We start from the raw sequence: 26,882 nt of genomic DNA, 5'->3' as shown, positions 1-26,882 counted from the left end.
TAGTCACTTACACAAACGTTAATGTAGTGAAAACATGGACGTGGTATATAGAAAGATTGCGTGACTCCAAATCCGTAAAAGTGAACTCCCATCATTTTGTGGGAACTAGAAGGCAAATTGCTTACAGACTGGGAGGGTCCATGTATTGGGTTGATTTTTAATGCTATGTAATCTACATTACCAGTCGTTCTCCATGGACCCGAGGGAGGGTCTAGACGTCTTCCTGAGATGTTTTCTCCTTAACTGTCCTAAAAATGATGTGATGAATCAATTGCATATCATATATGGATGACAGCTTCATTATTTATCTTCTTCCTTAGGGAAAACCCCAAAAGTTCGATGAAGCCCTATAAACGAAAGTCCTTTCGTTAGAAGGCTAACCCCCTCCCCCCTCCCTTCTAACGTAAGTGTCAAATATCGAAAATTCCAACCCGTATTCATAGGATACAGGGCCGTCGCTATGGTGGATGGGGTTGTGGAGGAGGTGCGACAATAGGATATTGATCACGCTTATGGAAGAAACAGATATTCTTATTTTGTTATAAAATACTTTTCTTTATACCTTTTTTGGCACGAAAAAAAATTAGGACTTGCTGGATTTTCTAATAAAAAAGAATCAAAGTGCGGTACAGCTGCTTTAAAAATGAACTTATTTGTTGTATGTTGCGAGTACTGCACTCTATATTGATTTGAAATCATTTTGAAGTAACGACTGTAAAATGTCAATATCGTACTTCAGAAAATACTAAAATTTTTACAATTATATATTAAATCCTTAAAAAAGATCAACTTTGACCGATGTTTTAACTACTTTTTTACAAACGTAATCGGACTTTTTGACCCCTTCCCTCCCTAACGAAAGGACTTTCGTTTATAGGGCTTCATCGAACTTTTGGGTTGTTCCCTTACAGTTTCAGCAAACTATAGATGACGCCAAGGTAGCCATTAATGATGCTAAGCAAACTCAGCAGGAATATGACCAATACAGGTAAGCCCATGGTCTTGACAGTCTATTCAAGCAGACTAGTTTTTTAAAAAAGCGCAGTGATTTATAGTGCGCTACGCACAGGCACAACACCTAGACGTTGATCCACAAACCTCAGCACACTTTACAGGTTGTCGCTGACCACTACTGCCCCACATCATTCCTTAAACTATTTAACAACAAATCAGGGCCTTTGCTGCTACAAGAGTGCACACCCTAGACATTCCACAAATAACCATCGCAACCAGGATCAGCTCCCCGAGTTTCGTAGAGGTTACAACGAGACAATTAGCAGTAAGTTCCTTGTCCAGGGGAATTTCAAGCTAACTCAATTTTTCACGGGAGCATACTAGGCACCGCCAGGGTTCGAACCCACAACCTCTCGCATCAGAGTCGAGCGCCTTAACGATTGAGCTAACTTGACTGCCTGCTCAATCAATAAGGTGTTTGGTTATTGTGTGAGAGGAGGTTTAGTATGCTCTTGTAGAAAAATTGAGTTAGCTTGAAATACTAATTGTCTTGTTGTAATCTGTATGAAACTCAGGGAGCTGATCCTGGCAGCAAAAGTCAATTGTGGGTGTGTGCTTCTAAGCAACAAAGTCCCTGAGTCGTTGTTAAATGGTTATGATGTGGGGGCCGTGGTGGTCAGCGACAACCTGTAAAATGCTCTGAGGCTTGTGGATCAATGTCTAGACTTTGTCCCTGTGCGTAGCGCACTATAAATCATTGCGCTTTTTTTTTCATCTCAATGTTTGCTCCATCAGTAGGGCACAAAAAGTGTCTTTTAGTGTATCATAGGGCTAGAATTTAACACTAGCAAAAGATATTTTCAATTCTCGGACAAATGTGTACATCCGCATGTGCGTTGAAACTACTTTCTTCGCAGCAGCTTAATATTAGCAACCGTTGCTTAGCAACAACATTGCGTGGCATGATTGGTTTAATATTTTCAAGTTGTGCATAGTTTACAACATCATTTACGCTTGTGCGATGTACGTGGTGCTCTCAAATGTACATGTTGTGTCCGAGAATTAACCTTTGAAATGCTGTCAACTTTTAGAAATAGTTTCTTAGCTAGGCTTTCTTCTGATGCCAAAATCTCCCTTTTGATCAGCAGGATAAAGTGGGGGGATGAAGCTGTCAATCTGGTCTCACCCATTTAAGACACTGGGTACAAGCAGATGATCAGTTTCATTGATTTTACTTCAATCATATGCATTTGCTGCTGAAAAACTTCGTTTGTGATGCTGAATTTTCATACTTGCTCGCTTTTTTTTATGAAACATCCACTCATAAATCATTTGCTGTAATGTTCCTAAGGCAAGATATCCAAATTAGTACGTCTTACGATTAAGGATTAATAAAATGCGTATCACTTTTTGGGAGTGAAATCTCGAGCAACAAGTGATACGCATTATTTTAGTAACCGATTTCAGACACAAGAAAAAGATTCCATGATTTTTGCTATATTGATAACAAAATTGTCACTGAAAATGTTGGAAATATGAATGCATCAATCAACCCACAAGATTGCCTGGTAGCACTGCGCGTAGTACGCAGAGTGTGCGCCCTTGCATTATACACAAAGGATGCATATAGTTAGCATTTTTCTAATGTTTGCTCTGATTGGTTCTTGCTATCGAAGAGTGTATGAATTGCCCATCCATGCTTGATTGATCCTTATAAATTAATTGACTATTGTAAATTATGATCACATATGAATCTTTGCATGTTATTATATTGACCAACACAAATTTGCAATAAATAAATAGTAACAAGCATAGGCAGCATAGATGTGCGCTCCAAAGATTGAACAAATTTGGCTCTGGTGTCTAAATCCAAAGACTCTAAATATCGGGATATCCAATTCTATCATTATTCAATACAAATATTGATTGTGTCTGAAGCGATCTCTGTTTCACCTGCACCTGTTGGATTGGCAGTTTTGAATAGCGCCGCCACTCATATCCATTAGCCTGCACTGTGGAGTCTTGGCAATTGTATGAAGTTCCTTTAAGGGATGGGGTATGAGCGTTAGGACAGTATTTATTGTGGGACATTAGAGCACATCAGACATATCGAATTGCATTCTGAATACGAAGAATGTCCTTCTGATATCAAATAATTTTGATTTTTGAAATTAGCAATGTAATACATTTTATGGCAAATTATTAAAAATTGATATTTTTGATATTTAGCAGTACTTGAAGTAAACTTTAGAAATCTGATGATTTATACTTAAAATGTATGTAGGTGGGATGAAAAGCCGACGATCAATTGAAAATTTTGACCTTTCGTATTGAAGATATGGATTTATTTTCCGAAAACACCAAAAAAAATTAGATCAATATGAAAGGTCAAATTTTTCAATTGATCGTCGGCTTTTCCTCCCAGCTACATACACTTTAAGAATATATCATTAGATATATTCTTAAAGTGTATATATAAAATTTGCTTTGAGGACTGTTATATATCAAAAATGTGAAAAATATCAAATTTTAATAATTTGTCATAAAATTTTTATTATATCGTGAATTTCAAAAAATTAAAATTATTTGATATCAGAAAGACATTCTTCGTATTCAGAATGCAATTCAATATGTCTGATGTGCTCTCATGTCCCACAAAAATACTGTCAAAACGCTCATTCCAGATACCTTAATTGTATAGCAGTGAAAAAGAGATCGCTTCAAATGAAGTGCCGCTGTTGGATGTCTCTGTATTTAGGTTCTTTGCTAAATCTAACCTTAACCGCTCATTATCATTTGTAGCAACATTCCATCCCATAAACTAATACATTTTGTATATGCAGGAAAAAAGAAAAAACAGAAGTAACAGATTGGCGATCTGGCATACGGGCTGCCTATGAGAGGAAGGATCATTATAATTATTACAGGTCATATGTCATTCCATTGTGCTATTCCAATTGAAATCCATCCACCCCCTATGGAAGACATGAACTTAATCTCCCACACAGGGGGTGTAGATTTCAAATGGAGTCACCCGTGTGGGTTTAAGTTAAAATCTACACTCCCTGTGTGGAAGTTTGAAGTCATGGACCTCCTATGGAAGAAATGACCTTAATCTTTCGCACAGGGAGTGTGAATTTCAAATGAGGTTACCTGAATGGAGGACTCTATTCAAAATCTGCACCCCTGTGTGGAAGATTGAGGTAATATATTCCATAAAGGGTGTATGGATTTCAATTGGAATGGCCGATTCCATATTTCATATCATTTCATTTCATTGCATTGCATTAACCTATAAAGTGTTGTTGTGAAACGTAACTGTGTCATGTAGTGAGCGTAAGTGTAAAGAAGAGGATTTCACAGTTGCATGGAGGTGCAAGATAAAGCAATTGCTACTTTGTGGGGGTGTGTGTGGGAGGGGTGTGCGGGAGGGGTGGCTGGAGGTTATGACACATAATCAACCCAGAACACAGTAATGTTTATGAACTTCCAACAGGGGATGTTCCTGCGACCCAGTGACCATCTCCGGTTTTCTAGTATATGTGCAATGAACTGCAGATAACATGCATTTTAGAGTGTGTCCCCTGTTAGTGATATAAAATCAACATCTTGTGGCGCAACTGCAAAAAAGCATTTACGTCACTACCGAACTTGAAGTAAACCAATGTATGGTGTGTTGGGGTTGGGGTGTGTAAGTGTAGGTATGCTTGTGATAGTTAGGTGATGGTGCATGGTTAATGTTAGTTTATAACACAGATGCATAGAAACAGAATGCAGTAAAATCTGACCATTTCAAGTTGCCCATTGTATTTTGATCGTTGCTGATCTTCATATTTCTTACAGACGGTATACAGTGATAGGTCTGTGCTGTATGGTGCTGCTGATAGTCATGTTCAACATCATAGGTCTCACTATGGGTACATGTGCCTACAAAAATGTCGCACCTGTCGACAGAACAAGGATGTCCAATGCTGGCGGCAATGTGCTGGTAGCGTAAGTATCTCAATGGCAACCACGGTATTAGAGAAAGAGAACCGGGTCTTGACCACCATCTTGATACAGGCATAGAGCAAAAATTGGGAGTATTCAGTTTCCCTCCGAATGCGCTCGATGTATTTGTTGTCATGTAAGCGTGACATGTATGATGGGCACATTTGGTGACGCACTTGATGCAACCCACACGCAAGTATGAAGACGCTTCAGATGAAAATTGTTTTCGTTCGTCTTCACGCACAGTCGGTAAGGACATCTAAGGATAGCTGATGGCACGATTGTATGTGGCGGTATATGGAGTCCCGATTCTCCTTCTCTAATATTTCTGTGATGGCAACTCTAACCCATGCCAGTTCTTTTGATAGCCAATATGTTCTTTTACAACATTCTTAGGCCCAAATATGACAGGTATCCCTGGGAGCCCTTTGATAGACTCATCCACAGAGGTCAACGGTTATATGAAACAAGAGCAGCCTCAAGCTTGGCAGGTAGATAGCCCTGGGCCCTTCATTATCCAGTGGTAATCTCAATCCCAGAGGTCAAAAGTTATATATGATACAATATACCTCACTAAGTGTAGCAGCATTAAGCCCCAAATTTTGACAGGCAGATAGCCCTGTGGGCCCTTCATGATCCATTGCCACTCAGGCGGCGAGTGGCATTATAGAGCCGGCAACTTGTGAAACCGCCCGGCCGTATGGCATTTTCCATATACTCGGTTAGTTTTGTGGGGTTCATTATCGAACCCCAAACGGTTTTAGCTTGTATTTATATTATTTATTAACATAGGTCAATTTGTTTGTGATATTTCAAGCGTTTTAAAATTTCAAAATAATCCCATTCAATTACACGGTTGACGATGGAAATTTACTGAATTTAGAGAATGCACGGCGCATACCACCTGTTGCCACTGGTAGTCTTGACAGGCAGATAGCCATGATGAAACCCTACGTAACCAAAAAACACAACACAACCTTACTGCTAATCATATCTTACATATCTTTTTTAAGCCTTTTTTTACACCTTGCATGTACTTGTAAAGGGAAAAATGTGTTCTTATCTAATTATTGATTGAAATAATGATTGTAATGAGAAAATACTGACTGACATTTCTTTTTTTTTATGCTATTTGTTTCAGAGGTGTTGTGTTCACATTCCTTTTTATACCAGTGCTTATTTTAATATGTTGTATGATGTTCACCATAATGGCTGTTGGTACACTCACATGCAAGCCTATGACTGATCTCAGCCTATTTAGTGAGGTAAGATTCCCATATTGTTATACTAGTGACTTAGTGAAAGACCCATGGCTAAGTGTCAGCGAGCTAGTTCTTGGCATATGAGGTTTTGAATTCTTGGGTTTGAATTCCACCCAGAGCAAACAACTTTGTTTGTCTTCTCTCTTTCCTTCTAGGGTTATTGGTACCCAATGCAATGGTTACTGAATATGAGAAGCCCTTCTATAGGGGATCCATCAATTAGGTAGACTGTTGCTGGTATGCTGTATCATGTGAAAAAAAATTATAAAGACGTAATGTGCATACCCACAGTGTATCCCATCATGCTCTGCGGTACCAAAGTAGAACTACACATGCCATATATAGAAAGTGTACACAAAATTCCTCACTTCAACTTTCAATTACTTGCTTATATCAGAGGAACTTAGGCTTTTGTTTGAAAAAATATGATCTCTAAAGTATTGTGAAACTATCCATAGCTCTCAATATATCTAAGCAGCTCTTGTCTATATTTTGTATGTGTTTGCTATGGAGCAAGCAGATAGACTGCAATGCATGATGGGATACTCCCTTCAGCTGCTGTGGTGCATACCTGTATCATTTAGATTTTACTGGTACCATATCTTATGGTTACTGCTTTAAAAAGCTCTTCTAGGGGATCCGTCAATAAACTAGACTGTTGCGGTTATTAAGACTAATTCCTTGCATTCAGGTAATATAATGTGCATACCTTTATCATTACAGACTATAGACCAAAACGGTACCCTATGCGACGGCTACTGCTTAGGAGAAACCCTTCTAGGAGATCCCACTATCAACTTGACTGTATCTGGTGTGCTGGAGTCATGTGGAAGAAACGAGTCCTTGTATTCAAGTCTCATGCTCTATACGGTATTCAACACTACAATCATAGACGATGTAAGTATATATGCTTAAATTAGTATTCCAATGTGTTTTTATTTTATTTTATTTTTCCAATTTTTATTTATTTTTTATCCAGGGGGTGGCTAATAAGCAGTGTTGAAGCATTAGTCTTATTTAATTTGCCAAAATTAAAAAAGATAATATTTTTTAATCCCAAAAAATTAAGTGAGTATTTTTCTGTAATCAGGCACAGTACTCTTTACTCACAAAGATAGACTCCTGTTGTAAAGGCGATCATGCATATAAACTGTGATCAGAGTACCCATCTCTCTTTCATTGGCAATTGGGCCAGACTCCTCCATGTAATGTTGCTATAGACCACTTGACATGTGACGTCATTGCCCGGCAGTATGTGCACGCATTATGGCACTTTCCATTGTTCTTTGCCCTGCAGTGTGTGTGCGCATCGTAGTTTGCTTAGGGCATGTGTATTTTAAATCTCCCACCACATTTCATATTGTACAAGAAAACCATTGAACAGTGAAGCGGTTCGTTAGAGCATATCGAAAGACCAATCCCTTGCCTTTGTTGATAAACATTGATGTCAAGTGGTCTATAGGGGGATCGCTACACCTCCTCTACAGCGAGTCTGTTACCATCCCAGCATTTAAGAATGCCTTTACTCATTTATACACCTGGGTGGAGAGGAGTAATTGAGATAAAGTGCCTTACTCAAGGGCACGACACAATGGCGTCGCAGGAGCTCAAACCCGCAGTCTACTGATTATGAGTCGGAGCCCATTCTCCCATCTCCTGTTGTGATGCATATCAAATCCTTGTAACATTGACTTTGTGATTTTCAGCAATTGGAGCAACTACGTAATGAAGCCCAGAAGCTGATTGATGAGATTACATTGGATGACTTTGATCTAGACTTGGTACCTGACAACTTCCAACAAGAACTACAAGCTGCCATTGATGCCATAGCTTTGGAAACCATTGATGTACTAGATTTTGAATCCATAGTAAGTTGATATGTTCCAAACTAATTGTTGTGTCTAATACATGTTTCTTTATCTTGTTATATATGACTGGGATATAATATTTTCCCATGTCAATTTCTGAGGGCATAGCTTTCTATACTACAGCAAATCTTCAGAACAACTCACAAAACAAAATGTGACCACTTTTTTGAGATATTGAACAGGCACATTTATCTCAAAATAAGCTTTACAATGATATATGACATCCCTATTTCTTGATTGAAAGGGATCTAAAAAAGTAAATGCAGTGGGAAATTCTTTATTTTTTATTGTTTTTTTAAGATGTTCAACAAACCATACCTCAGAACTTGCCTTCTGAACCTTCTGAACCTTCTGAATGTTTAGTCAGCAGGGCGGTTTTCCGCAAGTCGCTAACTCGTGTGGGTTGCGCGCATTTAAATTGCAGGTGTGCCATCGCTTTTTTTAAGTCTGTCTGCGTCAGTGTCATCATTCTGCTTGAAGTCTATAGTGTCTTTTTGCTTGAAGTCTACAGTGTCTTTGTGTTTGAAGTCAACAGTGTCTTTCTACTTGAGGTCTACAGTGTCTTTCTGCCTGAAGTCCACAGTGTCGTTCTGCTTGAAGTCCACAGTGTCTTTCTGCTTGAAATCTGCAGTTGCTTTCTGCTTGAAATCCACGGTATCTTTCTGCTTGAAATCTACAGTGTCTTTCTGCTTGAAAACCACAGTGTCTTTCTGCTTGAAGTCTACGGTGTCTTTCTGCTTGAAGCCCACGGTGTCTTTCTGCTTGAAATCTACAGTGTCTTTCTGCTTGAAAACCACAGTGTCTTTCTGCTTGAAGTCTACAGTGTCTTTCTGCTTGAAGTTCACAGTGTCTTTCTGCTTGAAGTCTACAGTGTCTTTCTGCTTGAAGTCCAGTGTCTTTCTGCTTGAAGTCTACAGTGTCTTTCTGCTTGAAGTCCACAGTGTCTTTCTGCTTGAAGTCTACAGTGTCTTTCTGCTTGAAGTCCACAGTGTCTTTCTGCTTGAAGTCTACAGTGTCTTTCTGCTTGAAGTCCACAGTGTCTTTCTGCTTGAAGTCTACAGTGTCTTTCTGCTTGAAGTCCACAGTGTCTTTCTGCTTGAAGTCTACAGTGTCTTTCTGCTTGAAGTCTACAGTGTCTTTCTGCTTGAAGTCCACAGTGTCTTTCTGCTTGAAGTCTACAGTGTCTTTCTGCTTGAAGTCTACAGTGTTTTTCTGCTTGAAGTCCACAGTGTCTTTCTGCTTGAAGTCTACAGTGTCTTTCTTCTTGAAGTCTACAGTGTCTTTCTGCTTGAAGTCCACAGTGTCTTTCTGCTTGAAGTCTACAGTGTCTTTCTGCTTGAAGTCCACAGTGTCTTTCTGCTTGAAGTCTACAGTGTCTTTCTGCTTGAAGTCCACAGTGTCTTTCTGCTTGAAGTCTACAGTGTCTTTCTGCTTGAAGTCTACAGTGTTTTTCTGCTTGAAGTCCACAGTGTCTTTCTGCTTGAAGTCTACAGTGTCTTTCTTCTTGAAGTCTACAGTGTCTTTCTGCTTGAAGTCCACAGTGTCTTTCTGCTTGAAGTCTACAGTGTCTTTCTGCTTGAAGTCCACAGTGTCTTTCTGCTTGAAGTCTACAGTGTCTTTCTGCTTGAAGTCCACAGTGTCTTTCTGCTTGAAGTCTACAGTGTCTTTCTGCTTGAAGTCTACAGTGTCTTTCTGCTTGAAGTCCACAGTGTCTTTCTGCTTGAAGTCCACAGTGTCTTTCTGCTTGAAGTCCACAGTGTCTTTCTGCTTGAAGTCCACAGTGTCTTTCTGCTCTGCTGACATTACAATTCCTTGAATTGTGGTGGATGGTCACAAATGGGCTCTTCCAGTTGAAATTCATACACCCGCTGTGGAAGACATGACATTAATCTCCCACATATGGAGTGTGAATTTCAAATGGGGTTACCTGAATGGGTGGCTCCATTTGCAATCTACATGTTATATAGGAGATTATGGTCATATCTTCCTTAAAGGGTGTATATGGATTTCTACTGGAATAGCCCCAAGCTTATAGCCATATGAAGTTGCAGGCACATCATGTGTGCTCCCTTTCTATGCATCCCCACATTCGCCACTGATACTTTATTTCAAAATTTATTTGTATTCCAGCTTGTACCGCCTCCAGTCCCTACTGATTTGAATGCATATGCTGATGAACTTGATCAGGCTGCAAACGTAAGTAATCCTCTTATCAAATGTTTCACCCAAATATATAATGTATAACTATAAGAAAGGCTGAGGAGGATGTCTGATTTCATCACAATCTGTTTTCACCTTGATTGAATGCATGACTGTGACTCCCATTCTCAGTGTAAGGAGTTCATGTTGGTATTTTAATTCCTCTGGTGTGTGAGCTACAATAAATGAGTTATATATGGCATATTTTGGCAAAATCCAAATTGAACTTCTTTTACAAAGGGACAAAGAAAAATAAATCTGGCTTTCTACAAATGCCAAAATGTTAATTTTGATCTTGGAGAAATACTGTTAAAAACTTGGTATTTAGCATATGTGCTTACTATTGAGCACTTTTGAAAACACAAAATTGCACCAAAGTCTGGCGCTTTACCAACTGAGCTAATGGGGTTGAGACACACATTTGCAGATTTACTTGTTCGTATACAACTATGTGTATCGATGATTTGCTCAAAACCCTTTACACTTTTGTGGATAAGGCTTTTCATGTTTGCATGTTTTAAAAGCGCTCGATAGTAAGCACATATGCTATCAAGTTTTTATGGTACAATTGTTAAGAAAGAGTGCTGATACATTAAATCACTGATGGCATTCATGTAGGATTGTCAAAACCGCAATTTGGTAGCCAAATTGGGCGACTTTTGAAAATTTTCTCCACAACTTATGACAATTTCCTGTCCCATCGAAACCAATCGTAAAGAAAAAAATTGGGTGACTTTTCAACATTGGCTCCCATGACTTCCAATAGTTTCCTGCCCAATAGAAACCAATGGTTATGAGAAAAATTGAACGACTTTTCGATTATTTGACCCGCGATTCGGGCTGAAATTTTTTGGCAACCCTGCATTCATGTTGTCTTTGATATTGGTATTGCAAACTTAGTATCAGTATGACATGTATATATTTTATTCTGTATATTTTCCATATTCTGATGTGTGTAGGCTGATCCAACTGTTGGAGATGATCTCAGAAACATAGCTGATATGTTGAGAGCACAGCATGTAAATACTGTAGTGCCTATGGAGGACCTAATGGTGAGTATTAATAGGGTGTGCATGCTGTTATATAGGTCTGTCTAAACAAAAAACAAGGGCTGTTACTTACAAGAGGGCATCTGAGAGTACTAAATTAAGAGAGGCTCTACTTCGATCGCTAAAGTGAGGACAGTGTGAGCTCGGTACCTGTGTAAGAGTCTGTTCGTCACGCCGCAAATCCTGAAAGGTGATTGTGAATATGTAATGATATGAATGAGCTATAATGTGACGTAGCTACGAAAAGGCGGTGTTATTGGATGTATGTGGTTCATTGGGCGGAGCCATTATGCCCATATATATTAGGCTGTTGTTGTGCAGACGTCACACTCTGCGAACGGTACAAAAAGGTGCTGATAGATATATTACGGCATGGCAGCAGACAGATTGCACTGTCCTCTGACCCTGACTGTTTGTCACGTAGACAGACCATGACCTGGGTAAACACCTACAAAGCAGGGGATGCGACTGTTACACAGGTCTTGTCCTCGGAATCGGTATAGGCAATTTGTACAGAGTGCCGCTAGCCTGAGGGCATCTGAAAAGACCATATCATTTAAACATATTTCCAGATATGTAGGCTTAACGAGAGAAAACACAATCTTGCATTTCTCGAAGTGCTTTTCTTGCTTTTAAAAGGTTCAATTCTACCAAGAAAAACTGTTTCTGCTACGGATATATGCAGAATTCGACACCATTACAAATGAAAAAGCTTAAGTTTGACCCGATTTTCCAGCCTGAGTTTCCAAAACCGGAAAACAATTTGTGTCACATCCAACACTGCAAGTGATATTCTTTATTTTCTACACAAATCATTCAGTTTATTGCACCTTAATATCTCCATTATGTGATGTGATCAAGCAAAATGAGTTGGATGTTCGGAATATTGATAGCTAATAACAGTATTGAACTTTTTGATTTTATTATTCTGAGCAACACTAAATGTTCTCAGGTACCGCAAGCCTATTATGATGGGGGTTTGCAGCAAAATAGCTTTGAGAAAAACTGTGAGAATGGTAATGAAATTGAAAACCGAATTTTGTTTTTGATCAACATCACTCATTTAGCTTGATTACATCTCTTACGAGTCTACCCTCATTGTTAAACACTTTGTGCATATTCTGTATTAAAAAATATAAGAATTTTATAGTATACACAACGTCGGGATGAACAAAGTCGAATTGACCCAACCCTTTTTTTTTTTGCTCTAGAGCATGACAATGGACAGTGTATACCGCACGGCAGAGCTAGACCCAATCCTAGATCAGGATGCAGATAACACGTCCTCGGCAGCATTCCATTCGGAGGCATTAATTAATACACCTGAGACAGAAGCAGCCCTTCAGGATGATGTGTCTGACTACCTTGATAATACTATTGGATATGCTGAACAGTATTCAGACTGGGCCTTACAGAAGGTAAGTTTATGAAAATGGAAGGCTTTTCTTGATACTCCATTGCAGATTTTGAGTGAATTCAGATAAGAAGATTTTTAGAAACTACATGTAGTAGATTTGGCATTGGTGGAGTCCAGTTCAATATCTACTTATAACTAAGGATAATATTAACACAGCATCTAATGTTATAGTATAATGGTTTTGTTTTGCTAACCTACTCACGGGGTTGGTCACCCACCTTTGCACAGTATTTTTGTGTGACCTGAGAGCACATTAGACACACCCAATTGCATTCTGAATACGAGGAATGTTTTTCTGATATCAAATAATTTAGATTTTTTGCAATATAATACAAATTTTATGGCAAATTATTTAAAATTGAAATTGGCTTTGAACAGTCCTTGAAGTAAACTTAATAAATCTAATGATATGTACTTCAAGTATAGGTAGTGTGGAGGAAAAGCCATCCATCATTTGAGCATTTTGACCTTTCATAATACGGATGGATGGTCACAATTTTCAAAATGATGGTTGGCTTTTCCTCACAGCTATGTACATTTTAAGTACATATCATTAGATTTATCAAGTTTGAGGACTGTTAAATATAAAAAAATATTAAAAATATCAATTTTTAATAATTTGCCATAAAATGTGTATTATATGATATCACAAATTTATCCAAATCAAAAATTATTTGATATCAGAAGGACATTCCTCGTATTCAGAATGCAATTTGGTGTGTCTGATACTGTGCAAAAATCGGATTCCTTAAAGAAACTTAACTACAACCTATATTTTACAAATAAATTTCCATCAGAACTAATTGATGTATAATATTTGTTACAATTTCAGTTTGAAGATGATTTTGCACGCTGTGAGCCGGTACGTAACGTCTATGACACTTTCGTCTCAACACTGTGTTACTATGGCTTTGATTCATTGGTAAGTATAACAAAAAGGCAATATCCATTTTTATATTATTATTAATATTATTATTTGCATTTTCTCAAAATTTCAAAAAAAAAAAGTAATGCAATTATCGCAGCAAGGTGACAATTAAGTGCTCCCAGTTTGTGACATTGAAGTGTAATTATATTATTTAGTATTATCACCAAAGCCAGGGGGGACAAATTTGAAATCATCCCCCCCCCCCCCAATCTGGATCTGATTTTTTGGCACATCAGACTTCGATCCAAACTTTTCTAGCCTCATCCCGATCTGTACTAGCTTTTTCCAGATCCGATCCGATCCAGCCAATGTGAATTGAAAACTAGTGAATTGAGTGAACACAACACGTGTGTGATTACTCGATAATCATAGTGTTCTCACATTATGTGTTGCTTATTTAAAATAATACATTTAATAATTCCTTAGCCAAAAGGCTTAGCCAATAGACATATATATATAAGGCTGGTGTGTGTTCTTCTTAATCCCAAGAATTACCACTATATATGAATATACATATAAATAATATCTGTGTTTTGATCTGTTTTCAGAACATCTTGTGGTTCACCTTAGGCTGGTGTGTGTTCTTCTTAATCCCAAGTATAATCTTCTCTATCAAGTTAGCCAAATATTACCGTATCATGGACGAGTTGTATGAACCTAAACCCAAGAAACCTAAGAAGAACAAATCCCGTCGTGGAGAGGAGAATTACCCCATGGACGAAATGGATGACATGCCTCCAACAGGTCAGTCAGTTACAATATGGATTAGGGTTTTTTTTATCACTCGTACATAAATTCTAGACCGTTTATTGGTTGATTGTGAAGTGTGCTGAGGCTTGTTGGTTGATGCCTGTGCAGCATTCGATTTACCTATAGTGTAGTAGAGCAAAATGCTCCCCATTTTCGACAACCTGCTATTCAAATTTCAGTCTGTATATCATATTTTTTTACAATTTCAGCAAATGTTAATATCATAGGAAAATCACTGTAATAATGTTTTCGGGAAGATTTTGATTTCTATTATACAAATATTGACTGCTATGAGGGACATGGTTAAAATTATAGGCCCAAGGTGATCTCAAAACCATGCTATGACCGTGGCTTAGCCGAGGGTCATAGCCGAGGGTCATACCATGTCCCTCATAGCAGTCAATATTTGTTTTATAAACCGAATGGATGTATGTTGCGATTGCGCATGCATAGACTCAACCGGGTCCAAAGTTCATTTTGAGGGCATAGCTAATTCAATGACCGCACTTTTAACCAATCAGATGACAGGAATCTATACGTTATATGAGGTATATAAAACTTTATATCGTAAATCAGAACAAATATATTTAAACACATCAAATGATTCAAGAAAATAACATATAATTCTATTCCTGTGCATTCTTATCGTTAGGTCACGGTCACCATGACAACATCAGATTAGTCAATGATAGAGGACCACCACCCATGATGGCACAACAAAATCCACAGTACATTCCAGGTAAGTAATAACACTATAACATTGTTGGCCAAAGAGCAAATGTGTACTCCTGATTGGGCTATACCAGTTGAAATCCCTACACCCACTATGGAAGACCTGACCTTAATCTTCCCACAAGGGAGTGCGAATTTCACATGGGGTTACCTGAATAGGTAAGCAACTCCATTTGAAATCTGCACCCCCTCTGTTGGAGATTAAGGTCAAGTATTCAATAGAGGTGCATGGATTTCAACTGAAATTGCCCATTTTGAAGAATAAACTGAATTGCATTTTCTGTCCTTCCAAGAAGTAACACTCCTTGCCTTGTTGGTCAGGAATCATTTGCGTACATCCATATTAAAGGGATGAAATTGTCAGCTGCCACATGCGTCTCTTTTTTTTTCATAATAACTAGGAATAAATACAAGATTCATCTCAAGTGGAGGTCATTTCAAATCATCCAAAAAGTCACATAGTTTTGGAATTTTCTCTGTATTCCTAAACTATTTGTCTTTGGGGGATGATTTAAAGTGACCTCCACTTAAGATGAGTCTGGTATTTATTCCTAGCTAGTATGTAAACAGAGACACATGAAACAAACAACAATTCAAGTGCTTCCATTTGGTATGGGTGTTCACAAATGATTCCTGACCATATAGGCAAGGAGTGGTACTGCTTGGACAGAAAATGTACTTCAGTTTATTCCTCAAAATGGGTAATTCCAGTTGAAATCCATACATCCCCTATGGAAGACTGAACCTTGATCTCCCACACAGGGGGGTAGATTTCAAATAGAATTGCGTACCTATTCAGGTAACCCCATGTGAAATTCACACTCCCTCTGTGGAAGATTAAGATCATGATCATATGTTTCTAAAGAGGACATGTAGAGTTTTCAGAAACTGAAAACCCCATGTTGATACAACTTTTCTTTGCGAAGTTATGTCAACTTATCAATCGCTGAAAACAATATAAAACAAAAGAATTATAACACTTTCTTTGCCAATATCTCAAAATCAATATTAGCGACATCCGACTCATTTCCCTTGATCGTGTCACATATTACCATCGTATTGATTCAGCTTTTCTATATGCATGCAATCATGATGTAAATGTATATACAACTTTGAAAGAGATGGATAAACAGAGCAGTGTGGTCTTGTGCAGGATGAAGCTACGTCATGACATTGGTGACATACATGTATATTACATTATTCACATGATGCTTTAACAATCAGGGAGGTCTAAAATATTTTAATTACAGTATAAGAGATTTATATAAGAATCTGGGCTCTGGTCTTATTAGGGTGGGGCTACGGAATTCATCTAGAATATCCACAACCCGGGATCCATAATGCCAGCAGCTTGATCATGCATTACATATACATTGATGACATTTGTGACCAACTCTACAAAACCAGGTGTAAATAGAGTCATCAGGGTCTATTCAGATATGTGACCATCCACCACAAAGTGGTAGTAAAGTTGGCTCTAGATCATTTTCTGTTTATTGCAGATTTTGAAAGAATTCACTTTCAGCTTCAAAATGACACCTCAACCAGCTTCATAGGACATCTGGAAGTGAAGTTATATTTCATTAAAGGTCAAATTCCTAGTATATTCAACATAGAAATCCAATAACTGTTTTTGATTGTATCTCAAAATGGAAAATGCCGACTTTACGACCACTTTGTGGTGGATGGGCACATATATGGCTCAATAAACTCAACAAAATTTCAGTTTACTATTTACTAAGCAATTATCACAGTCATGTGATACATTATTTTGAAGCTTATTTTTTGTACATTGTAACTAAATTGAGTATCCAAAATAATTGAAACTTTTACACCTGGTTCATCGTGGATGGTCACATTTTGACATGCTTGTGAACTTTGAGCCCATAGTGTCGGAACTTTCATGAGATGGAGCTGTGGAAATCATCTGCAATATAATATAATAGCTTATTATGCTTTATCCCATTACATGATTATATTCGCATGCTTTAACCATTTTTCATCGTCACGTCTCATTCACGTTGCAGATGAGCCCATCATGGCGTACCACTACAACGATCTAGGGCGTCCCATGGCACCGCCTCCTGCGTACCATCCCGGTGAGCCTCTAAATATTCCTCCTCATGACTATTACTTTTGAATATCATTAGCATATCATTATTTTACTGATGGATGTTCACTACAACTTAGCCTGTGACCATGGGGCTTACTTTTAATGTGTGTTATCATTACTAATGGTTATATCACAGTATTCTAGTAGTATGTGTTCACTATTACTTGGTTTGTGACCTTTACAAGTATTTTTGACTATCATTTGACTGATGAGTATTCAAAATAACTTGGCAAATGACCTTGGGCTCGTTTGTTGTGCTACACATTGGTTATGAGGAGAAATTGATCACCATCACATAACTTTTTGTATACATTGTCTTAATCACACATAGGGGAGGGTAAATGGGGTATCAAGTTTATAAATGAGTTCCCAAAGTCAATTCTCAAAGTGAGAATTATAGCTTCATTATTTATAATAAGCATTGACTCAAGCCGTGTCTTAGGAAAATGTAAAAAAGATGACGGGAGTATAACGCTGTTATACTAAATTAGCTAACTCGATTCAAAATAGGCTCACTTGGAACTTTAAAAGTGTGATTATATACCCATGCACCTGAAGGTCATTATGCTAGGTATAGTGTGTTCACTATTAGCTTACCAGTGACCTTTGGTTTACGATTTTAATATACCCATAATATTTGTGTGTCATATGGTATGTTTTGATATAAAGGATATAATTTTGTGGGAATAATTTTTGCAACAGATACTGTATGTATCTGGTTTATGATGATATGATATGATATGATATGATATGATATAGAATTGTGTGCTATTCAAATTTTGTAACTCAATTGGATCTGGAAGCAGAGAAGATATTTTTTTGGAACATGCAAGTCATATTGTTTTACTTGATGTCGTGTGGAAGTCTGGATGGAATTTTTTGCACCATTTGCAACAGTAGGCAATGCAAGAATCTATGCTGTGATTTTGGGAATCGTGTGACTTTTATAAACATTACGCTGACTGTAGTAGTCGTCTTGAGAGTCATTGATATCATCAAGTCTGCCTTCCTATATATGCTGTAGTCTATTCAAGAACACTTGGATATCTCTTCCATGCTGTAGTCTATTCGAGATAACCTGGATCCATGCTTCAACTCCACATCATCATCATCATCGTCATGACATTATCTTCTCTCTGTTTCAACTCTGTTTACAACTCATAGTATAATATTTGACAGCAGGGATCATTATTGTATGTGTTTTTGTTGTTTTGATAAGTAATGATAAATAGCTGCTACTTAGTACATTTGCCTAAGGCAGCATTACATTGTTTATATAGTCGTTAGGCAGGAAAAACCTCCTAGATGTGTCATTGGCCCACGAACATGTTTATAGCAGAAATATGTAACCTGTTGGCAGTTTTGTTTTAAACATGTTCAGGGGCCACAAGCATAAAGGGTTTTCCTGCCCAATGACATATGGGATTTTCACATGATATTGTAAGATCTGGATTGATGTGAATTATTTATATTTTACATTCAGTTCACATTGGTCCTGTGTTTCGATCTGAAACAGCAGGTTGTTTAGGACTTCCGATTTTATGGAATTTGATTTATACTTCCTCTTTTATTATCAGATTTGGCTTTCAAATCTATGGCTCACAACCCCAATATGAACTCAATATTATTTTGTGAACTTCTGGTCACAAGTGGTCCGACAAAGATTGTGTTTTATTGGGGAAAAATCCACATCAAATAGTGTGTGAAAAGTGGTTATACAAATGGGGCCACCTGTAATACATAACAATTCACATCAGTCCAGGCCTAGCTACAATATGTGTACATCCATATCAAAACGATGCACTTGTCGGCTGCTACATGTGTCTCATTTCACATAATAGCTAGGAATGAATACCAGACTCATCTCAAGTGGAGGTCACTTCAAATCATCCCCATGTCACATGGTTTAGGAAAACAGATAACATTCTTTAAGCATGTGTCTTGGGGATGATTTGAAGTGACCTCCACTTGAGATGAGTCTGGTATTCATTCCTAGCTATTATGTGAAATGAGACACATGTAGCAGCCGACAAGTGCATCGTTTTGATATGGATGTACACATATGTGAAACTGCTCCACAATGTTGGTACAGTATGTGTTTTTTTATACAATGTATGTAAATATTTTCATAGTATACCAAAAATAGCAATTGCATATTTTTGCACATGAATATATTAATCAACACTCTGAAATATTTATGACACAATGTTTTGTAAGATAGAGAATATTCTGGAAATTTTGATAGCAAAAAGGTCCTATCTTATGTTTGGTGACCCTACCATATGCTTCCTTTTGTTATAGTGTCAATTATTAATTGTTTAATGGCAGAATTTGGCCAGAAACGTCTCCAAATTTGATGAGTCTATAACTTTGTAGTCATCATCACTTTTTCTCAGAATTTGCTTTCAACTTGCAGATTCTGTAGTGTGTGGAATTAAGTTAATCCCAGCAAACACAAAATGGTTTTTTTAAAACTGTATAAACATGTTGTAAACATGTTTCAGTTTTTGTCAAAATGTTTGTCGGGTTATATAAAGATCATGAACACATTTTTAAAATGGTTGATAAAAACCACTACATAATTTTAAAAATGTTGTCAAAACGTGATTGTAAAATATTTTTTGGCAATTTTTTTGCAAAATATTTTGTTAACACTTAATAAGATTATGTTATAATGTGTTTGCATGACATTTTTGAAAAACATGTTTTAATGTTATTAAAATGTGTTATACCATTTATATAACCCGACATTTAAACATTTCTTTTAAACGTTTTGTGTTTGCCAGGATGATTAGGTATTTGTATGATTGACATGCAATTAATAGAGCTCTGTGATGAGTACAAATTCAATGTATAATTTTATTGTAAAAGGAACAAGCTGTTCTGTAAGATATTGCGCACCACCGACTTTGACCTTGAAAAAAAGGTCAACTTACTTCAAGTGCTCTGTTTATATAGTATAATGAAAAGTACTAAGATATCATTTGATGTAATTGTATTCCAAAGCTTTAAGACTTGAAATGTAGAACAAAAAAGGCTGTAAAATGAATTTTTCAGACTATACTAAATTGAAGTTACAGAGCAAGCCCCATCAGAGTAGTTCTTCTGGGGTGAACCAAACCTGCCTGGGTATCAAATTAATCAGCAACAAGGTTAGCTCTAAATTTAAAGGTGCTAATTGATGCAATGATATTAAAATATCAATTAGCACATGTCAAATTCAGAGATAACCTTGTCACTGATTAATTTGATAACCAGGCAGGTTTGGTTCACCCCAGAAGAACTGCTCTGGCAGGGCTGCCTCTTTAAGGTATTCATTCATCATAGTTAAGTCTGGCTAGTTCAGCAATAACTGGTACTGGATTAGGCTTATATTATCTCATGTCATATATCACAACTCCATGAACATAGGGAGTTTAGCAGGTCTACTGTGAGCCCAACCCTGTCTAGGAGGCTGTCAGTGCATCTAAAAAAAGGAATCAGTGAGTAATAGTGCTACCCATATCAGCAATTTTCATGCTTATGGTGCCCAACACAGAATGCAACAATAATATGCCATATAATGTATAGGACTATGCAAGAAAAATCAAAATCACAAATTGAAAAGAAAGTGAAATTATACAAAAGTGGGAAAGGGCAAAATATTAACAACACAAAAATGACCAGTATTAAGGTCCCACTGAAGTGTTTGTTCTTGAGATAATGTGCTAGTAACTCCGTGAGAGCAATCAGTTTGTACAGCCTGAAAGTTAAGGTGCTCATTTTGTCCTGACAAATACCACCGTATACATGTGATTTTTTCACTGGTAGCATTGTGTGTTTGAAGTGTAATATTTCTCTTTGAAGACACTTGATTAAGGTGGATCATGAGGCAATTAGAAAAGGATGCATATATGGAAATTAGCTGATTATTTATGCAAATCAGAGAGTGGCTAGACAATATAATATATTAGAACACATTAGATACACTTTGACCAAGTTTGAAGGGAAAATTCTGTAAAATCAAAGTTCCCTGATGAACATGTATGTACCGATATATAGCAAAATGTTGGTAAAATTACATATTCATGAGATTTTTTATTCATTAGTTCATTGATTTTAATAAGATTCAAAGAAAATATAAATTGGTGTATTATGAAAGCCGTATGATTTGCTTCAAACAAAACAATATTTATGATACATGCACTTTGCTGTGACTCTATTAATCTGTATGCTCAGAGTATTTCCTAATTTTCCTAAATGCTAATGATCCACCTTAAGCAAAACAGATGGCTTTTGTCTACTTCAAAATGAACCCTTTAACATTTGTACTACATTTCTGTCACATAAGCAGTACTGAGTTTATTTTTTAATAAAGCTGATATGATTAGTTATAATAGTACTACAATGATATGTAAATTAGAATGTAATTAAGAAGTAGATATAGCTACCATAAGCTTTATTTTTGCTGCAGTGTATAATATATATGTACATGTAGGAGGTGCATGAAGATATGTTGTACAAAAAAATGATGATCTTACCCATGTGTTCTGCCAGTGCTGCAGTGCTCTTATGTGTTTTTTCCAGATTTTCAGGTTTTTTCTTCAGGCCTACTTAATTACACCCCTTTGTTTGGCTTATAATAGGCGAAAAAATGAGACTAGTAACATTATGTATTGATATAGAATGGCGTCACACAGTTGGGCGTAGCACTTATGCTAGTCGGACGTTGTGTAATGCATGACTGGCACAACTTATGCCAAATGATTTTGCAAATTTTAAGCCGAATAAAGTATAGTAAGTGATGTTTAAAAAAAATATTCTAATGATTTGTTAACCCCATGAAAGAATTCCAAATGCTATAAAAAGCTTGTTATAAATTTTATAGTCGTTTGGCGGAATTATACATTTTCGTAATTGCATGACATTGAAACATGTTTAAACTTAAATCTTCTCATCTGTGATGTGTGAAACAAGACTTAGGAACACAGAGATTAACAAGTATATTTTTATATAACTTACATAGTGCACTCAAGCACATTTTTTGTATTATTGTAAAAAAAGCATAGTCAGTTTTGTTAAAATGTGCCGTTCAGGTGAAATCCTTGATGCACCCCCTGTAGAAGACATGACTTTACATGGAATCTAACACACAGAAAGTGTGAATTTCGAAAGAGGTTACCTGAATGGGTGCTTCCATTTCACCACCAGATTAAGGTCATGTCTCCCACAAAGGGTGTAAGTATTTCAACTGGAATAGCCTAATATCTTTTGCAACTCATCCTTTTCAGTTTTGATTTTGTCATCACGTTGTTTAACTATTGCTTTATTTGTATTTACCTGAATGGGTGACTCCATTTGAAATCTACACCACCTGTGTAGGAGATTAAGGGCAAGTCTTCGATAAGAGGTGTATGGATTTTAACTGGAACAGCCCTTTTCGTACATAAAAGAAGATAAATTAACAGTAAACATATTGTCTTCAAAATGTTGTACTTTAACATCAAATATGCAAGTATAAGTTTGCCAAACATTTTGTTTTTATAGTATATATTTCCAGTAAGTATAAATTACTTTTTTTCTTACATTTAAGCACAGGCATATTTGAAGTTACAAATTAATTTATGTATTCACATCGCTAGCCAATGAAAAAGTTTCTTTATGTGATTGTAAATTTGCCCAACTAGGAATTTTAAAGCTGCTTTAAAATGTTGATTTTTGAAACAAGACAAGAATTTAAAAGGCCTCTTCTAAAGGGGAACTGAGCCTAGAGAATTGACCAAGGTGGTCATCTTTTAATAGATTGATTCAACTCGCATACCTCTGTTTTAAAACAGTATTTTCTTTGAAAAGAGGGTGTATTCTTGGTGTACGATATCCATGAGTTAGACTAGTGTAAAGACTCCATTGAGGAATGAAGCAGCTTATGGAATAAAGCTGTATAAATCCTATAATAGAGGATATCTATATGCTAGTCTTATTCCATGCAGTTTTACACGAAGGATTAGCTGAAAACAGTGTGCTTCAAATTTTTGACTTCAGCATTAATTAATTGATCTCAGGTCCTAGATTTCGACAAGAATCACAGAATCAATTCTCGTAATGATTCTCATAAGTTCCGGTTGCGAGAATCAACTTCTCTCATTGTATCATACGGATTTTGATTCTAGCAAACAAAGACGAAATCTAGGCCCTGGAACTGTATCGTAATGTAGAGTATGTCAGTGTCAGGTTAGGTACAAGAATGTGATGCGAGCATAAACTAAAGAGATACAGACTAAGCACAAACAGCCAAAGTCCCAGCATCGCCCATAGTGATTATGAGGGTTGATCAGGCGAAACTGCAATGCACACACTACATACTGTCTTTTGCGTAAATGTGAAGACACACAGCGCTCTGTATATGAAGGTACGCAACGTTGGCGTGATTGTTAGACTTAGATGATAGGCCCTCATGAATATGGGAGAATTCACAGCTGTAAAGCACTGGGACTTTGGCTGCTTGTGGTTAGTCTGTAGTAGTCTGTGGGTATGTGATGCGAGCAGTAATGATCTCATTCTCAGAGGTACATGTTATTGACCTCCATTAAGCAGTAATAGGTTAAAATTTGACCTCAAGTTGTGGAGTATGAGATTATTCAACCAGACCATTCAAGTGCAGAGATTTACGGACACTTCAATCACGTGCATGTATTACTGAAGAATTGACTCAAGACTTTAGTCCCAAAGTTGCACCATCCGTCAGTGTAAATGGCAGCCAGTGTTGACCTCTTTCAGTTGGAATATTGTTGCAAAGATGTAATAATCTTATATGTTATTGTGTATTTTGTTTGCCTATTATCAATGTAGTTCATGATCAGTCCAATTATTATGCGAGATTAGAAATGACGGTAGATAAACTTTTGGTGTATTTGAAAACTAGGCCATTTCATATCTTTTTCATCATCGACCAAATGATGCTACATTATCTGTGTTCTGTTCTCTAGAGTTCAAGCCTGAGTATGTCTGTCAAATTTGATATTCACAGAAATTGTGCACTTTGTGTTAAAAGCATGATTTTTTGCAAAGGATATATTATATTCATGGGACTTCCAACAATCCGTTTGAGATTTAGCACCTAGTGACAAACTATTCTAGGCTATGGCTATATCCTTACGAACAAAAAGGAACAGTTTGAGGCATTTAATCAAAATTGAATAATTCTTATTTTGGAACCCTGTGCAAAATATTTTGCGTGATATTTCAAGTTACTACCTCTTCCTGTGAATCAGTGATCAGAGGTAGTACAAACTATACAGTTTTGTTCACCCGAGGTAGTACAAACTATGCATTTCTGTTCATCTTGACAGGAGTAGTGCAATGAAATTGTTTATCTTTGTATTCCTCCTATGAAGACAAATAAAGTTTCATTATGTGTACCCCTTGTATAGAGGGCACTGTGCGCTGTCTTATGAGCAGGGCAATGTTAGGGTGCATATCCGAAGTGGATTTCTAGCTGTTCATGTTATAACTCGTGTGCACAATAATTCATTCTTTTAGCACAAAGTGCATAATACTTCTACGACACTGCTGTACTACCTTGTTTTGTTTTGATTGATATTGTTGTGGCTAGCAGCCACACCATGCATCAGTGCATGCATTTTTTAACATCCAAATGCATTTCCAACCATCAAAGTGCCCGATGCCCCAATTGGGCTTTCCCAGTTGAAATCCACACACCCCCTGTGGAAGACATGACAGGAAGTGTGAATTGCAAATGGAGTTACCTGAAAGGGAGATTTTACATGTATTTAAAATCTATACCCCTGCGTGTGGGAGATTAAGGTTACTATTTTCAGAGGGTGTAGAGATTTCATTTGGAATATAATTGCAAATGGGGTTACCTGAAAGGGGGACTTTATTTAAAATCTACACCTCCTGGGTGTGGGAGATTTAAGGTTATATTTTCAGAGGGCGTAGAGATTTCATCTGGCATAGCCCATTACATCTAGTAAAGTAGAAAATGAAGACACTATCATAAATCATTCATACCTTAAATAATTCACAGCTAGCGTCAATACAAATGGTATTGTGTTTCAACTGGTTGATGAAATGGACCTAGAATTTTTAAATCTTTAAAACATGTTTTCAAAAAGGTATTGTAACTTTGTCTTGAGACAGGCACAGATCATGGGCAGAGTGTAAGACCACCGTGCAGTACAATGTAATAGCTGCCATTTGCAATATTTCAATAAATGTGCTTACTTTTGATCAGTAACAAATGAAGAACACCAACTATATGTAAAGGTGATATATTGGCTAGCTTAGAGGCCTACTGGAAAGTAATACCGAAAATCAACAATTTGCAATGAGGAGTTTATGCTGCAAATAGGTGTTTTATATATTAAAGGCAGCTATTATATTCTACTGCACTTATGGTCCTTGCACTCTGCCAGACAAAAGTGATACATGCGAGAATCACAAATAAAGGATTCATACCCAAGATAATGATATATAATTTAACACACAAAGAGAATCTAAAGCAAACCGATGTTTAATAAATGATTGTATTTGGCCTCTGATGTAGTTGGCACTAAAGAGAGAAAGTGATAATGGATAGTTAACTCTCTCCACGTGGGTGTCGACTGCAGACCACAAGTTTCAAATTTTGTTTTTTTAAAATTCAAAAATTTTAGAAATTTTATTTTTCATGACCGTATTTGGAATCAGCATGAAAAATGCATTAAAATGAGTACAAACAAGCCTAGTATTGGTTCAGTGGTTCTTAAAATAATTCTTGATATTTTGTGAAAATATCTCAAAACTTGACTCGTTATGTTGAAGCCTATGGAATTGGGGCATGTTTCGATACTGCATGTAGATCGTTACAAAACTCAAAGTGGAGCAAGGTATAGATTGAAGTGACACAGACGCACAGTTGGATGAGCTGTAGACTGGGATAACTTAAGTGTGATGGTTCAACTCCCACCGGTTCTGAATTTTTGCTCTCAATTATTATCATCACTTTGCACAATGCTTATCTTTCAGTTAAAAATTAATAACAGTATTAATGTGTGCTATACTTGACTTTTTTTGTTATCTTTTAGAATTTACTTTTTTTTAAATTGATTATTTATTTAAAGACAGGGTGCATTTGTAAAGTATTATGTCTATGGTTCAGTGGCACAGAGACATGTGTCCATTAACTGATATGTGTATATCATTGCCTGGATATACATCGACTGCTCAGTGCCAGAAGTGGGTAAGTACAATAGCTGCCATGTGTACATGAGTACAATATATTGTGTGTAAGTTACCAAATGTTCACATTGCACTTACCCACTTCTGGCACTGAGTAGTCGACATATATGTGTACATCCATATCAAAAGGATGCACTTGTCAGCTGCTACATGTGTCTATTTTTACATAATAGCCAGGTATAAATACCCGACTCATCTCAAGTGGAGGTCACTCCAAATCATCCCCAAATCACAGCATGGTTTAGGAATATTCTCTGTATTCCTAAAGCATATGACTTGGGGATGATTTGAAGTGACTTCAACTTGAGATGAGTCTGTATACATAATACAATCATACATGGTACATATACAGGATTGTGTATTAACTGGGAATAATTAGCTATATTCGAAGCTGTGTAGTG

At 36.9% G+C, this 26,882-nt stretch overlaps 1 protein-coding gene across 1 annotated transcript in view; it reads left to right on the top strand.

The window, feature by feature from the left end:
- LOC140161794 (prominin-1-A-like) overlaps positions 1 to 26,882 on the top strand; it is a 153,353-nt gene that overhangs the window by 113,537 nt on the left and 12,934 nt on the right. Inside the window, exons 11-23 of the mRNA XM_072185091.1 lie at positions 912 to 988; positions 3,798 to 3,881; positions 4,798 to 4,947; positions 6,086 to 6,209; positions 6,930 to 7,103; positions 7,913 to 8,074; positions 10,205 to 10,270; positions 11,233 to 11,325; positions 12,534 to 12,740; positions 13,572 to 13,661; positions 14,216 to 14,411; positions 15,070 to 15,156; positions 17,177 to 17,248. Of these exons, the coding sequence (XP_072041192.1) occupies positions 912 to 988; positions 3,798 to 3,881; positions 4,798 to 4,947; positions 6,086 to 6,209; positions 6,930 to 7,103; positions 7,913 to 8,074; positions 10,205 to 10,270; positions 11,233 to 11,325; positions 12,534 to 12,740; positions 13,572 to 13,661; positions 14,216 to 14,411; positions 15,070 to 15,156; positions 17,177 to 17,248 (1,582 nt within the window). The remainder of the gene's footprint in view (positions 1 to 911; positions 989 to 3,797; positions 3,882 to 4,797; positions 4,948 to 6,085; positions 6,210 to 6,929; positions 7,104 to 7,912; positions 8,075 to 10,204; positions 10,271 to 11,232; positions 11,326 to 12,533; positions 12,741 to 13,571; positions 13,662 to 14,215; positions 14,412 to 15,069; positions 15,157 to 17,176; positions 17,249 to 26,882) is intronic.

This window comes from Amphiura filiformis, chromosome 10 (assembly GCF_039555335.1).
Source record: "Amphiura filiformis chromosome 10, Afil_fr2py, whole genome shotgun sequence".
In the NCBI taxonomy this organism is placed as follows: domain Eukaryota; kingdom Metazoa; phylum Echinodermata; class Ophiuroidea; order Amphilepidida; family Amphiuridae; genus Amphiura; species Amphiura filiformis.
This window is presented reverse-complemented; position numbering and strand designations above follow the sequence as displayed.